The 16,845-nt window shown below is 31.5% G+C and overlaps 1 protein-coding gene across 1 annotated transcript; it reads right to left on the bottom strand.

The window, feature by feature from the left end:
• Positions 1-282: 282 nt before the first annotated feature.
• On the bottom strand, positions 283-15,689 carry LOC111704309 (uncharacterized). The gene is made up of 15 exons (XM_023476523.1): positions 15,604-15,689; positions 14,294-14,347; positions 13,147-13,201; positions 11,640-11,708; positions 10,770-10,838; positions 9,375-9,457; positions 7,802-7,919; positions 6,661-6,983; positions 6,398-6,466; positions 5,176-5,248; positions 4,061-4,189; positions 2,551-2,643; positions 2,177-2,287; positions 1,222-1,362; positions 283-494 (listed from the first exon to the last, which is right to left on the bottom strand). Exons 1-15 carry the CDS (start codon positions 15,659-15,661, stop codon positions 335-337), a joined length of 1,605 nt encoding a protein of 534 aa, XP_023332291.1. The 5' UTR covers positions 15,662-15,689; the 3' UTR covers positions 283-334.
• Positions 15,690-16,845: the final 1,156 nt, after the last annotated feature.

The following is a 16,845-nucleotide window of genomic DNA, read 5'->3' as shown; positions in this document are numbered from 1 at the left end:
GCTACAAACATTAAACCAAAGATACTATAGAACAGGTGCTACAAACATTAAACCAAAGATACTATAGAACAGGCGCTACAAACATTAAACCAAAGATACTATAGAACAGGCGCTACAAACATTAAACCAAAGATACTATAGAACAGGCTCTACAAACATTAAACTAAAATATTGCATGCTCAACCGCAAAGGTCGTTAAGAATTGTAACCAAATAATTTTGAATTTTCCAATCTTTAACAACATTTCTGAACCAAAAAAAAATATAAAGACCATAGACATTGTTATTGAATTATCATTTCTTATATTTTTTTTATTAAAATACATATTATGAAGCTATTCGTATGGAATGGTAACTGATGCATGATAAACATGTTTCCCCTCCAGCGCCTCCAGTATCCATTCTTCTGCCTCCAATATCTCAAGACTATCCTGGCCTCCAACTCCTCCGAACACCATCAGTTCACCGTTCACAACCTCCATTGTATGAGACGACCTTAAAATAGAAGAGATATGAACAGAGGCCAAAACTTTAATTCAGTTTTAAACAGAGTTTCAGTTTTGATCAGACACCAAAACTTTAATTCAGTTTTAAACAGAGTTTTAGTTTTGAACAGACACCAAAACTTTAATTCAGTTTTAAACAGAGTTTTAGCTTTTAATAGAGTTCAAAACTTCAATCTGATTTTAAACAAAGGCTAAAGTTTTAATTTAATTTTGAACAGAACGAAAACTTTAATTTGATTTTGAACACAGGCCAAAACTTTGATTTGATTTTAAACAAAAGCCAAAATTTTAATTTAATTTTGAACAGTATGAATTCAATTGTTATTTTTATAAGAAATTAAATAAAACACCATTACACTGCATTTCAAGTGTAGAGTATAGAAACAGGGTATCTATAACAAAATTCCAGAACCGCAAACAATTGGTGGTTATCGGGACGTCCAAAAAACTTCTCTTTCAAAATTTAACCAAGAACATGATGAAAAATTGAAGCACATGAAAAAAAACATTGGAAAACAAGAGTGTAGTGTAGAGAATGAAGTACAACTAGAACTGTGACTAGGTGTTTGCAGACGTGTGAGCACCCTGTTTATTTGCTTTTTTAATTTATGCATATTGTTAAAAACTAAAATAAAAAAATGAAAACTGTTAAAAAATAAGAAATTTAAAATTTTGAGAAAAGCAAAAAAAATGTCATCCAATGTTATAATGTTCACCTGGTTTTATTCAAAGATGGCAGGGATCTCCATTCTAGAGAACTCAGATTCAAAGCTTCGACAATATTTAGATCTGCTCGGAGAGAATGGCCGCCAGACACAATAATTTCTCCATTATATACAACACAAGCATGCGAATACCTAGACAAATACGTTCTATGTCACTTACTGACTTGCTTTCAAGGGACTGTAAGCGTAATTATAAGTTACCCTTGGCTTGTAGAGTGCCATATCTGATTCACCCTTTACACCTTGGACTGATCAAGGATGTTGAACTTTTCCTTTTTAATCAACAGAAATGCTAAATTTTGAATTGTTTTGGACATTTTGGACATTCTCGAGATATCGTCTGAGTTGAGTTTAAACTGTTTAAACTGTACACGCCCCTTTTCGGTAATTCAACCATTTTTTACAGAGATATACACACACAAACAGTTCTTTGAACACCCACAACCGGTGTACATTTGAATATCCCACCTGGTCCAACCTTTGCGGTCCTAGTTTGGACTGTATCCGCCGTTTTACAGTTACTAAAACGTCAGACCTGTGTATGGCTTCGATGATAAGTCATATTTAATTTTTTTAAATGAGGCATTGTTAATTTTGCATGAAGGATTGCTTGAAATTACGCTTCAGTCTCTTTAAGATCTCTTTAAGCAAAGAAGCCAAAATGCTACACCCTATAGTACACCCTACCTTAAAAAAATCCCTCAATTGTTCGATTATTTATTCTTTAGAATCCACTCAAATGATATGGAATAGTTTTATCAGCTAAAAAACTACTATTGTCGGAAGCCATAATTGTAAGCTAGATTAAAAAATGACAAAATTTTTTATTTTATGATTCAAAATTATTTTTAAAATCTTAAACGAGTTTTTAGATTAAAGACGAGATTTCTTCGTTTTTTGAACTAAAATTTTCTAATTGATTTTCAAAAATAATATTAAAATCAACCTCGTGGATGTCATTTGCGGTAAAGTGGTCCAGCCCTGGATTTCACTAAACATCTCAACATTATCAAGTTCTCCATCGTTCACACCTCCAAGAAAAACTATTTCTGTTTCACTGAAAATAGTTTTTATTTTACAAACAAGTGCATAAAAACTTCAAATCTTCGCATAAACATGACGAAATCAGTAACAACACAAGATTATTTTCATTTAAGAAAATTCTAAAAAAAAGTACTAATTTTTCATATTAATCTTTCATATATTAAACTGGGTTAAGCTAGGCTTTTCCCTGATATCACCGCATCAAAGTATTTATGTAGCCCTAGACAGGAATATTTTATAAGCCTGATAATTTCTTAAGAAAGTGCATTCATTAACCTGATTGCAACTGCACAGTGTTTGTTCCTTGCAGGAGACAATCGTCCATAAGATGACCAGGAGCCATCAAACGATATCATGTCATCCATATATCTAAATATACGATATCATGTCATCCATATATCTAAATATACGATATCATGTCATCCATATATCTAAATATACGATATCATGTCATCCATATATATATATACGATATCATGTCATCCATATATATATATATATATACGATATCATGCATCATCCATCTATATATCTAAATAGCAATGTCAAGTCATCCAAATGTCTAAATAGCAATGTCAAGTCATCCATATATCTAAATATACGATATCATGTCATCCATATATCTAAATAGCAATATTCAAGTCATCCATATATCTAAATAGCAATGTCAAGTCATCCATATATCTAAATATACGATATCATGTCATCCATATATCTAAATATACAATATCATGTCATCCATATATCTAAATATACGAAATCATGTCATCTATATATCTAAATAACGAAATCATGTCATCCGTAAATCTAATTATACGATATCATTTCATCCATATATCTAAATAACGAAATCATATCATCCAAATATCTAAATATACGAAATCATGTCATCTTCATCTATATATCTAAATAACGAAATCATGTCATCCGTATATCTAAATATACGATATTGTTTCATCCATATATCTAAATATACTATATAATTTCATCCATATCTAAATATACGATATTCTTTCATCCATATCTAAATATACGATATCATGTCATCTGTACATCTAAATATACGATATCATGTCATCCATATATCTAAATATACGATATCATTTCATTCATTTATCTAAATATACGATATCATTTTATCCATATATCTATATATACGATATCATTTCATCCATATATCTAAATATACGATATCATTTCATCCATTTATCTAAATATACGATATCATGTCATCCATATATCTAAATATACGATATCATTTTATCCGTATATTTAAATAACCGTGTCATCCATATACCTAAATAGCAATGTCAAGTCATCTATATATCTAAACAACGAAATAATGTATAAATATACGATATCCTTTCATCCATATGTCTCAGTCTAAATATACGATATCATGTCATCGATCCATATATCTAAATAGCCATGTTACCCATAAATCTAAAATAAGTAAATAATTTTGTAAATAATATGTAAGAAAATAATTTAGCCAAATAATCAGATTTTAAAGTTTTTGTGCACAGCTGAACCTCATGTTTAGGGTTTCGGTTGGGTTATAATTACTTATTTTTTAACTTTAATAATTTATTTTTGGATAAGGGTTGTGGGCACAAGCTCACGCATACAAATAAAAACGAAATATCAATAAATCTATTTCCAGGTTATTATCAAGATCGTTTAAAAGTCATACACCCCGACGTTTTGTGTTGCGCCATTGTCTTAAAAACTTGACCATGGGTAACCCTGTACACCATATTAAAATTACTTTAAAAAAAGGCTATACCCCCTTTCTCCAACCCCTCCTGCTGCGATGAGTTTGTCTCCAACTGTATTCAATGAAAAGAAAGATCTCGCAAGGTTCATTTCACCAATCTCAGTCCAACCATCTTTAGAACTTTTAAAGCAGGACTTCCTAGAAATTATTGCAAATTATGCAGGTTTATCCATACTGCTATGAAACATTTTATAAATTTCTGGACCTTTAAAGTGTCGCCACTCTTTGGAATTCGATTTTACCCCATTTGATTTTAACTCATTTATACTGGACATGTACATTTTAAACTGAACTTGTTGTTATCTATAGTTTTAAACAAGTATTTGGAAGAATACTCAGGGATTGTTGCGTGAGATCATACAACCTTTAGATCACTATTAACGTGATCGAATGACTGTGTCATTAATGTATTCGTATTTCTCCTAGGTTTTACGTTATAAACTAGAGATAGTTTGAGGCTGAAAATTATTTTAAAATACTATCTTTTTAAAAATTATGATACAGGGTGTCCCAAAAAACATGGGAATTCAGTGACGAATTCGATATCGTCTTTGTTATGAATTAGCATTGTAATACCTAATTTCAAAAGCCATAATATTATTATGTCTGCTAGAGTTTATTTAATGAAAAGGGTAAAAGACTGCAAAGATGTGTGTATAATGACTCAGCAAGAAGAACAGTGAAGACGGACAAGTTTACTCTCTTTGTATACTGTAATTTTCTTGTTTTACTAAGTACAACCGGTTGCAGTCAAAACATAATCAAACAAAATGTAAACATAGCAGACGAAACTCTTACAGATTACATCTTTCTCAGTAGGTATCATTATACTAAATCAAAGAATTATTCATAAAGACGATATCGAATTCGTCACTGAATTCCCATGTTTTTTGGGACACCCTGTATCTTTCTAAAGGAAAAAGTTAATGTACAAAAGATTTTAAAATGGGTTCAAAACTCCTGTATATTCCTATATCTAACCTATTATCTAACAGAGTTTATAGTTTAAAATATCAAAAGTCTCCGACATTGGGTTGCAAAGATATAGTAAATAAAAAGTTTTGGCAAAAACTTAATTCCTTTAAGTCATCAGAAAATAAAATGCATGAATTTATTATTCTTACAAATATCCAAATGTTTCAGCTTCCTCTGAAAATCCTCCACAGTAATATATGTCTCCATGTAGCACTGCGGCACCTAGACAATATATTAACTACACAGTATTATATGTCTCCATGTAGCACTGCGGCACCTAGACAATATATTAACTACACAGTAATATATGTCTCCATGTAGCACTGCGGCACCTAGACAACATATTAATAACCGTGGTCGGCGTTTATATCAATACAATGATGAAGAATGTTCTATTTAAGTTTACAAGTAAACAAAGAGAAGCGTCAATTGACAGCTTCTCTTTGCTTTCATGTTATACTGTTTTATGCTTGGTAGAAATCAAAATCAAAACAAAAGTCGTCTTTATTGTGTTGGTACATACGACGACCAATGTATAAAAATTTCCATTTGTGCCTGGGCCTCAACCATGGCGCTTCTTAAGCATCACTCAAAAAGTAAAGATGAGAGTCAACTCATATAATTAAAACCAAGGGCGAATACAGAAATAAATCTAGGAGGGAGGGGGAAAATATGCGCGAAAAAAATTTGCTCCCCGGAAGAGCTTCTAGGGGGGGGGCATAATTTGAACCGTAAATTCAAAACATTTGGCTTCTTGGATACTTTAAAAGTACACATAGACTATACAGTACAATTACCATCAGAAAGAAAACAGCAAATTTGTGTTTTTAACACTCTTCACTTTTCAGTTTCAGATTTGAAAAGTGTGATAGCTCTGAGTTCTAATATAGATCTAGGTAGGGGAACTCGCCCCTTGGCCCCCCCCCCTGTATACGCCCTTTATTAAAACACCAGGCATGTGCAAACTGCCTGAATGCATGATTTTTCTATGTCCAACTAAGGTGTCCAGAAGCCAAGAAAATTACTCAAAAAAATAGATTTTACGAACCATATGTTTTGAATCTATAAGATTAATTTAAAGTAGTTCCATAATTTATGAACACAAAAAACAGACAAAGAAAGTCATCCTATATGCTAGAAACTTTGATTGTCTAATCTCTATATGATTCCAACCCAATGTCGTAGATCGTAGACCATAGATTTTCAAACTATAAATTCTGTTACATCAAATAATCTAAGTTAAAAATATCAAAAGTTTACACCATCAGGGTGCAAAGCAATGAAGATTAGAAAATTCGAGTTTGTGGCATAGACTGAATCCTTATTTTTGTCTCTTTCAGATAAAGTTTCAAAAATGTAATAAGTTTTTACCTAATCCAGTTCTTAGGATAGCCTCTTGATCAGCAATATTAGGGTTACAGGGATACACTTCCGTAACCCCTATATACAAATAATCACGTGATTTTAGTAAGCGCTCAGCTCAATGATTGCCGATCACACGAAGGACTATTTGATGTTAAATTTATCTTGTGCTAACGAGTAAAGAAAGACCTCGATTTTAGAAAAAAGTTTTGAAAATTGTTTACCATAAAATAAACAAAAATAAGAGTAATTAGTTTTTAAAAATATTTTACCACTCGAGCCTCCGATAAGAACAGCGGTGTTGGAGGATGGAGTTGAAGTGCTTACAGCAGATGTTGTTGTATCATTAATGGGCTTTTGTGTTGAAGAAGTTGAAGTTATGGTTGTTGTATCTACTGATGTTGTTGTATTAGATGAGCTGTTTGATGTTGTTGTTGTTGGTGAACTGCTGGCTGTTGTTGAGGACGAGGATGTTGTTGATGATGGAGGTGGTGAACTTGATGTTGAGGGCTGTGGTCCTCCAGAGCATAAATACAAGGATGGATGGTCAGGACCACTCACACAGTTGTTGTAGAAATCAGCTTCATGGCATGAACTAAACAAAAAAAATAGGATTTTAGAAGAAAGAAAACTGAATTTTTTAGCCCATGTTACCCCCAAGGGTATTCATAAATATATATAATTAAGATGGGGGGGGGGGAAATAAATTCTCTTTTACTATATTTTTTAAAAATAGTAACTTTCTTCATTGGAATTAAAAATATTGAGAGCAAGCGTAAAAATCCCCAAAACTTGCTTCCACTCATTTCAGTTTTAATTACATCATATTACCAACTGAAAGTTGTATTTCTCACTTCTTTTTTCTATATCTATAACATTTTATAGTTCTTTTTTAATCACGCATAGTGTAAAAAAAGAAATTCCAAGTTCCCTATACCCTCTTTAATGACCCCTCCATTAGCAGAAAAAATATCTGACAAAAAAAGCTTTTAACCTGAGTAGGAAGCAAATTAAAGTCTTTAACCTGAGTAGGAAGCATCTTAAAGATTTTAACCTGATTAGGAAGCATCTTAAAGATTTTAACCTGAGTAGGTAGCATCATAAAGTCTTTAACCTGAGTAGGAAACATCTTAAAGATTTAACCTGAGTAGGAAGCATCATAACGTCTTTAACCTGAGTAGGAAGCATCATAACGTCTTTAACCTGAGTAGGAAGCATTTTAAAGATTTTAACCTGAGTAGGAAGCATCTTAAAGATTTTAACTTGAGTAGGAAGCATCTTAAAGATTTTAACCTGAGAAGGAAGCATCTTAAAGATTTTAACCTGAGTAGGAAGCATCTTAAAGTCTTTAACCTAAGTAGGAAGCATCTTAAAGATTTTAACTTGAGTAGGAAGCATCTTAAAGTCTTTAACCTGAGTAGGAAGCATCTTAAAGAATTAGTGTCGTAAAGGAAGAATTCACAATCAGGGAACTCCTTCTTATTCTGACAAAGATACTGACACACTCCAGCATCCGAAATACCAGGCAAACCTCAGCAGGTGGAAATTAATGAATGAAGATGAAAAATTGAGTTGGAATTTAAAGAATGCGGTTAAAACTATAGTGAAACCTTAAACCTATGGAAAAGGAAGTGGACATTTAGCAACCTTGTGTGTATTTATTTGCTAGGAAACAAATAGTTTTGCCAGTAGGTTAAACTCCAACATATTAAGCTGAAAGGGTCTGTGTACACTGCACATTCACTGTGTTTCATGTTAATTGTACTTTTTAAAATCATCACTTATCAGTCGTTTCCCTGTTCCACGGTTTTACGGATCTGGAATTTAATTAATGCACTTGGAAATTTGAGTTGGAAAATTGAGCTGGAAATGCGGTTTAAGTTGAGCTGAAAATTCATGAATCGTGTTTTTTTTAATCAGTTGGAATTTACTATATACGGTTTAAAAGTTTAAAACTAAAGAATGGGGTTGGAAAGTTGATTGGGAAATTAATGAATTCGGTTCCATTCAGTTGGAAATTGATTAAAGCAGTTGGAAACTTGAGTTGAAAATTAATGAATGCGGTTCAAATTGAGCTGGAAATTAATGAATTCGGTGAACACTGCGTTGGAAATTAATGAATTATATTGTAAACAATTTAGATGGAAATGAATAAACGTGGTTAAAACTGTGCTAAAAATTGATAAACGTGAACGTGTTGGAAATAAAGATACCAGACAAACCTTAGGTGGAAGTTTTTGAATGCAGTTTGAATTGGGGTTGAAAATTAATGAATGCGTTTCAAATTGCACACCAGGTATAACGACTGATTCAAGCTTTGAAGTTTTAACCCAAATGAGTCACAAGAAACAATTAGGTTGTCACAAGCTTTGTTTCTACCAATAAGATCAATTAATAAGCTAGTTAAACTGGTTTATCTGTTTTTCACTCATTCATAAATTTCAATCTCTGGTTTATTGGTAGTTTAATGATATCAAAAATGTACATAGTACATACGGTGTTACCCAAAAATATGAGGAGTTTATGGACAACTTCAGGACTATGGATATTTTTTCATTGGTTCATTGAGTGTACATTGTAATTTGTAAAATGTTTTCAAGCGGTCAGCATGTTAAACTTAAACAAGACAGAAGTACATGTATTTTGGATTAATCCAAGATTGTCTGCTAATTCCACTTTATTCTGGTAACCACTGTACTACTGTATCTTGTGAAATCCAGAATGTAAAGAGTTCCATATAATCATTTAATTAAAAAAAACTAAATATCTGCAACATTCCATTATCAGAAAGTGAAGAATATGACATTTGATGATATTTTTCGATGTATTCGTTATTAAGGGTTTCACTGTATTTTTTCTTATTAAAAGTAGGAAGAAAATCATTTTTGAATGTCACTCTACAGTCTACAATTCTGTAGGAAAGCCCATGACATTGGCAAACTCATTTTATTCTGTTTTTACTGAAATTTGTTGAAATATAATTTACCAGCAATAGTGTTGAAGAAATTTTGTTGACATCCATAATCATATGTTATTTGATTACAACAATCCCCAGGGTATACAGGAGACCTGAACAAAAATGTTTAAAATTAAAAAATTTTAAAAAATAATAATAAAGAAACTGATTTCTTGCCATAAACTCTGAAATTTCGAGCCCTTTGTCATTGCAACCCAATGGCTTAGACCTTTGATATTTCAAACTAAGAATTCTGTTAGAGTCAAATATGAGCTTGAAATATCCAAAGTTTTCACCATCATCAGGCTGCAATGACATATGGATTAGAAGATTTGAGTTTGTGGAAAAGACTTTAAAAAATCTGTTAATGTTTATAAGAACTTTGAATGGAACACAGCGATATCATTTCAAACAAGAACAGCTCAGATGAAAAAACTTCCTATACATTACCCGCTGTGGTGAGTTTTCAACTTTGGATAATGTGATCATTTGATGGATAAAAGTTGTAAAATTTGGAGGAAATTTCAACTTTGAACAGACAAGGAAGAACATCATAAAACCTTGTATATTATAGAAATGGAGTTAGAGGATTGAAGGTTGTTTTAGATTTATCTTTGCCTAAAACTTTTATTTATTTTTCAGGTTGGTGTCGAGCTTTTAAAATGAGAAAATCATCAAAATAAGAAAAAATATGTTCGGAAAGTGGGGGTGGGGAGAAAATGGGGAAGAAGGGGAGGGATTAAAATACTATTTAGTTCAAAATAAGGCCACAGTATTGGGTTTGGATGAAAAGGATTAATGATCATTTTTATTTAATCTTGAAATAACTTGCTAAAACTTACCAATTGAAATAAAATTACAGAGAGACCCAGGAAACTATGGAAAAGTAAGACGACAGTTAGACTCAAATTATGATTTGAAATAGTTCCATGAAACAATGAACATGAAACACAATAATAAGTTGATGGAGCTATTGGTAAAACTATTTGGTTTAAAACAACATTAAAAAAAGATAAGATTGCTATCTTCCTATTCCACAGTTTTCTGGGTGATGTGCTTTCAGTTGGTTAGTGTTAGGTCGTTTTTTGACTATAATATTTTGTAAGGGAAAAAAACGACCCAAAACGATCAGAAAACGATGAAAAAACAATCGTTTTTAGATCGTATTTAAAAATTTAGTTTAAGTCATCTTTTACATAATACAGTAAATGGGTCTCTAGTGGATTCAAAATCTTACTACGAACTTCTTCCAGTCCATTCTATGAGGATTTTAGAAATTGAATTTGCACTCTTGCTGAAAAATTATACACCGTTAAAATACATGAATCCTTAGAAGAAAACTGTATTCTCAGCTCAACCGCCATGCCTTGCCGGTCACTCCCTTTAATAGGATCCACACCAATTAACAAAACTAAGTATAATTACCCTAGACTGGCAGGACCAGACACTGAATATTCACATTCTCCTTCACATTCACTGGTTTTATCACAGTCCCTGAACAATATATCTAAATGTATCAATTCACAGAGCTCCATAGGAAACTCTGAAAATTATACTTCAAACTTTTAGACAGCCTTGACTTTAAAGTGTCGAAAGACCTTGAACTTTGGCTCACCAACTCAATGTTGTTATGGACCTAGGCACATGCATTTTAAAATTCCAACGCCCTTGTTTCTAGCGTAGGTTTAAAAGGAGTAATTGGCAAAATACTGCTCTATTTTTACTCTACAGCAATTAAAGTGTTCAGCGAAATGTAATAACTGTGTTTCTTGTCCCAGCTGGAAAATCTTTCTTTTTGTGTTTTGTTAAATCAAAAATAATGTACAGTGTGAAGAAATTACATATTTTTTAAAGAAGCATCGAAATCTAGTATTTTTATATAATATATATATATAGTAATAGTATATGTTATATATATATATATTTCTGGATGAAATATTACAAAACATTTTTGTCTTTAGTTTTTTAAATTTTAATGGTTAAAAAGAACTTTAAAACTATTTTCTTTTAAATATTTTAAAATGAATTTTATTAAAAATGGGACTTTACACAGAATTGTAAGTGACCCTTAATTTAAAGAGTGATAAACAAGACTGAAACAATAGGAAAATGTCATATTTTTTCTATCTCAAAAAGTGTCAAATTCTTTACAATTTATTTAATTATTTCTGTCACATGTGACATGGATCCGCAAAACAATTAGTTTTCAGCTCTATCTCATCCTTTCAAGACCAGATAAAGGTTACATGCGTTGTGGATCGAACATTCTAGAACTGGAGGGTAACTTAAAGACACCTGAAAAGGTAGCAGGCTGGGGGTAATTCAGAGAAAGATATCCAGGTAAAACTTCCACAGTTGACATTCCTTAAAAATAAATATATATAATTTTGAAAATTTTAATTCCATTGAACTTACTTTTTTTAATGAATTAAAAATAAGAGTTGCGTTAACAGTAGGTTTGCGCAAAAGTTTGCTTGCGCAGAAAACACTAGATATATAGGGAATACAAACACTAGATATAGGGAATACAAATTAGAGTTCAAGGCTAAAACTTATTTTCGTATTCATCGTATTATCCCTCTTAAAGGGACTGTAAAGGAAAAATGAAAGTGATACATGTGACCAGTATACTGCACTCTCATTGGTGGGAGTTCTAGTGACGTAATACGGACTTATAAATAATAATATCAATTATATCTATTATAATAAAAATAAAAATGATGAAATTATAATTGGAGAAAACCTAAGTTACAAGTAGGTTTCTCTGAGATATCTTCGTTTTTAGATTGGCTGCGCATTTTCTGAATATGATCTGTTTAAATCTTCTATGTCAATAAGAAATTGTATGAAATGAATGTTCGTATATATTTGACGATAGCCGGACGTTTCTCCTTCTTGTCTTAGCGGCAAATGCTTGATTTTACAGTTCTGGTAGCTTGCTGAAACTAACATATTTTATGTTGAGATAGGGTTTGCCGAGACTTGCATATTAAAAAAAAAATTCCACAAAAAATCAGTCTAAATTGGATATGCACTGTATACAGTGTACAGTGGTTGATGTAAACAACATTTTTACACATGTCCAGTTTTTCAATATTTGTCATGGAGAAACCTGGCTGTTTTGTTTTCGGAAAATGCGGAAAAAATATTCTCCAGGATAGAGATTTTTTCCAGTACTGCCAGAATTATTTAGAGAATACTTACATTGGAAAGGGAACCAAAAGCTTCAGAAAACCCCCGAGGCTTCCTTTAGAAATTTTGAATGTCTGTGAGGAAATTTTAAATAATGAACCCACCATAAACAACCAAACTGAACGATGGTTTAGAAGTTAGTTTTACAGCTGACCAGCCTGAAAAACAGACTGCAGGAAAGTCCTCACGACCTACACTAACCCGAAGCCAGCTCAATCGGCAAGAATTCTTGAAAGAAATGTTCGATTTAAACTAATTGTAAATTCTTTTGATGTATGCAATTTAAATTATCTTTTACAAATAATAAATAATAATTTTTTTTATCAAATTATTAGTGTTACGCATTACTAGAATGTTTAGTTCATTTCGTATTAATATTAATATTAAAGAAATTATGTTGTATTAAAAAAGCAGCCCTGACTGCAGTTTCAGTAATTTGCCGCCAAGGAAAGAAGGTGAAACGTCCGGCTATGTATTTGACACCGTTTTATATCAATTTCTCGAGACAGAAACATCAGATATAACTTTCATGGGTCGCGAACAAGAGCTAATTTAGCCTATACCCCTTCTGTCCCTTTTAAATTTTAGTTTTTTTTCAACTTTGTTTCACCTTGAACACTCAGCCTGGCAATCTGCTGCATTGGCACTGTTTTCAACAGAATCAACTTTAACAAAATAAATGTTTATAATTTTGCAAAAATCATTTAAAATCTACAACAAAAGATAATTTTCTTTTAAATCTGATACATTCAAAGTAATGTCAAACAGCAAGAATAGTCGTTAGATACCAATTAACTTTTATATTTTAATTTCAATAAAGTTACCGAATAGCCGTTATTTCTTTTATTTAACTGACTTTTATGTCAACAACTACAGTATAACTTAAGACGAGAAGCAGGTTTTAAACACATCTATTTTTAAAGATGTAGCATCGTTTTATTTAGTTCGTGTGAATTTCTCGAGGAGTCACTATGGTAAGTGTTTCCTTTATGCCAAACTTGCCTTAGAAATATTATTTTGTGAATATAAATGTCTAGTATAAATGTCTAGTATAAATGTCTAGTATAAATGTATAGTATAAATGTATACTATAAATGTCTAGTATAAATGTCTAGTATAAATGTCTAGTATAAATGTCTAGTATAAATGTCTAGTATAAATGTCTATTATAAATGTATATTATAAATGTCTAGTATAACTGTCTAGTGTAAATGTAATAAACGATCCAGTTTATATGCTTAAGATTCCATATGTAAAGGAATAAGAATTCTGTCTTTGTTAAACTAAATACATCTATATTTTTCGTAGTTCTATATTATTTTAGATTTTTGTTTTCTGGATTGAACTCTGCAATAAATCTAATATTCAATCTGATCTTTTCAACATGAGCAGTACAAAGAAGAAAAGATGTTCGGATCAACCCAAGAGGAATATCACGCTGTACAATTAGGTCTTTTGCATTTGGTAGCGAAACAATTTTTCAATAATTAGAATCATCTTTTTGATGATTTAAAGTGTGATTAACAAGCAGTAAAGCATTTTTGCCGAAAATCGATTAAAAATAACATTTTTATATTTTGTTTACTGTTCAAAGTCTCCCAGGGTAGAATTTAATTTATTGAAGAGAGGGCGATAAACTACAATCGGTGATTCAGGATTTTGACCGACTGCAGGCTCCATGAGTAATTAAATTAGGTCTCTATGCCGTTCAAAAAGATTAAAAACAGAATACGACATCACTTAAAATATATTTTTACCTAAGTTTGAAGGAGAAAACTCGCAGATTTTGTTCTCTAGGAAGAGAGAACAATCTAGTACAAAATTTGTTAGTTTTATAGAAAAGCCAGGAGTCAAGTTGGTTGTTGTCAATCCTTCACATTAGTCTGTCTAAATCTATCTGCCGATAGATTAGTTTTGAACTCAGATAAAATATTGAAAAGGTTTTTAAAGGAAAATTTGATAGAATTAATACTTTAAAAGGACTGTAAGCGTAACATAACATTTACAGCTCTTAAAATATTTATCTGATCATTAATGTGAAAGATATTGTCGTTTTTTTTTAAGTTTTAATGTTTCATTCTGATAAATACAAACAAGGGAGAGAGTAACCTTGCCCCTCTCAATATATAGAATATAGATACAAGGCTCCAAAAAATAGTTCTGCCTCTGCAATTTGGCTAGCTGCAGAAAACATCCAAAAAATTCATTTATTTTTATTTTCAAAATTAGCCAAAGTATGATTGAAGGATGGACAAGGAATGGAAGATCAAGAAAACAAGAAATATAGAATTCTCAAAATGTTTCCATCTGATATCATATTAAAATTTAAAAATTTTGCAAAATTTGATTAAAATAAATTACTAAAGTTAAAAATGTTTCATTCTGATAATTCTACAGTGAAACCCTTAATAACGAATACATCGAAAAAATTCATCAAATGTCGTATTCTTCACTTTATGATAATGGAATGTTGTCGATAATTAGTTTTTTAATTAAATGATTATATGGAACTCTTTAAAACTGTTCCCGCATATTCATGGCTATTTATTTATTTTCGCAAATACTGAAATTTACGTAATGTAGTATAAAACTCATTGAAAACTTGTCAAGACGACATTTGATAAATTCTTCCGATGTATTCGTTATTAAGGGTTTCACTGTATATGTTTTCCTGCAATAGGAATGTGCTATTGTAGAGAAATTGAAAATAATCTGTTTCCGAAATTAAGAAAAGGAATTGAGTCTTTGCCACAAACTCGGATTTTTAAATCCCAATTTCTTTAAAACCAAATTTCGTAGACCGTAGGTATTTCAAACTATGAATTCTAGTGGATCAAGCAAGTATAAATTTGAAATATGAAAGGTTTGCATCATCTTGTTGTTGAGATTTGGGTATTACAAAATTGGGATTTGTGGCAAAAACTCAATTCCTTTATATCTTATTCTGTTTTCAAGCTTAATCAAAGAAAGTGTTTAAGGGTAGTAATATGAAACGGGAATTGTCACCTTTGAATGGAGGATCACTTAAAATTACGCGTACAGTCCCTTTTATCATTGTAATATTTACCTGAAGCTACAGTAAACCCTGGAATAAAAACAAAAAATAAAAAGAAATATTTCTTCATTTTTGAACTAGGTAATTAGTGAACTAACTAGCTCTTATCTTCTAGTAAGAACAGGTTTTTAGTTAAAGGGAGTGTAAGCAAAATTTTTAGTTACACTCTATGCAAAGATGGTAATGTCCGATTTACTTAATCTGATCAAAATGTGGAAGATTTGACTAGAATTTTTTTTTTTTCTTGTAAGCAAGAAATATGCCTGTCACTTTTGCAGAAAAAAAAAACAAAACAAAATAAACAGTTTTCGAAAACAAAAACATGGATATCTAATTCATACTTGACCAGAGAAAGCTTTAAAGGGTACCGTTGACATCTTTGCATAAAGGGTCGATCGGGTAAATCGGGCATTGTCATCTTTGTATGTAGGGTAACTTAAAATTACGATTGCAGTCCCTTTAAATATTATAAAAGTTGCTTCAGGAACTTAACACTTTCCACCCTTACTACACAGTACACACTCTTGTCAACCATTAACTTTAAGATCTCTCCATGTAATGTCGTCTTTAACTTAAATCCCCTCTCGGAGACACCAAACCAAATAATTTTAGCCCCCTTTTCTTTGTCTAAACACTCTTGTTTATTGTGAATCCGTTTCAAAAGTTAAACAAAGAATATTTTCATATAAAGAATTAGTGACTTTCGTTAATATTCAACAGTCATTTATTTCAGAAGTTTAAAAACGTCTTTTAGTACTGATCAACAATAAGTTAACCCCTTTATCATCCGCTAATAAATCGTAAGATTTTTTCTATTATTAATATTTATTATGACATTTGTACAAGTAACCAATTTATAATTTATGTTATTTTCAGGAAATAAAGCTTTTGTTATCGATTTTCTTGAGACAGGGGTTACTCTGTTGTGTGTGTTTGCGGCCAACCTGGAAAGATTTGTCTGGGGAAAATATATATCCCCCACTAGTGTTCCAACGGGCCTATTGTTCAATTTTATCTGGTGTGTTTGCTGTTATCCGTTAACAACCAGGCGCGCAACTAGGGGGGGGCATGTCCCTCCCTTAAGAAGTCCACCCTGTTTTGCAATTTAGCGATTCATGAATCCTGACCCTGAGCAAATTTAATAGCTCTCATCGTAAAATAAAAAAAAAGATAATTGAATGTTAGTTTATTGAGCTTAGTTGCAATTGATATACACACACACAGACCTCCTTCGTCTCCGAGCCTAACTATTGC

This window comes from Eurytemora carolleeae, unplaced genomic scaffold (assembly GCF_000591075.1).
Source record: "Eurytemora carolleeae unplaced genomic scaffold, Eaff_2.0 scaffold598, whole genome shotgun sequence".
In the NCBI taxonomy this organism is placed as follows: Eukaryota; Metazoa; Arthropoda; class Copepoda; order Calanoida; family Temoridae; genus Eurytemora; species Eurytemora carolleeae.
The sequence above is the reverse complement of the archived record's forward strand: the minus strand, read 5'-3'. Positions and strand labels throughout refer to the sequence as shown.

Coding starts and splice junctions, on each gene's coding strand:
- LOC111704309 (XM_023476523.1), bottom strand. CDS start 15,661: ATGAAGAAATATTTCTTTTTATTTTTTGTTTTTATTCCAGGGTTTACT. Junction 4,190..5,175: donor GCTGAAACATTTGGATATTT/GTAAGAATAATA, acceptor AATAATTTCTAG/GAAGTCCTGCTTTAAAAGTT. Junction 1,363..2,176: donor CCGCAAATGACATCCACGAG/GTTGATTTTAAT, acceptor GTATTTGTCTAG/GTATTCGCATGCTTGTGTTG.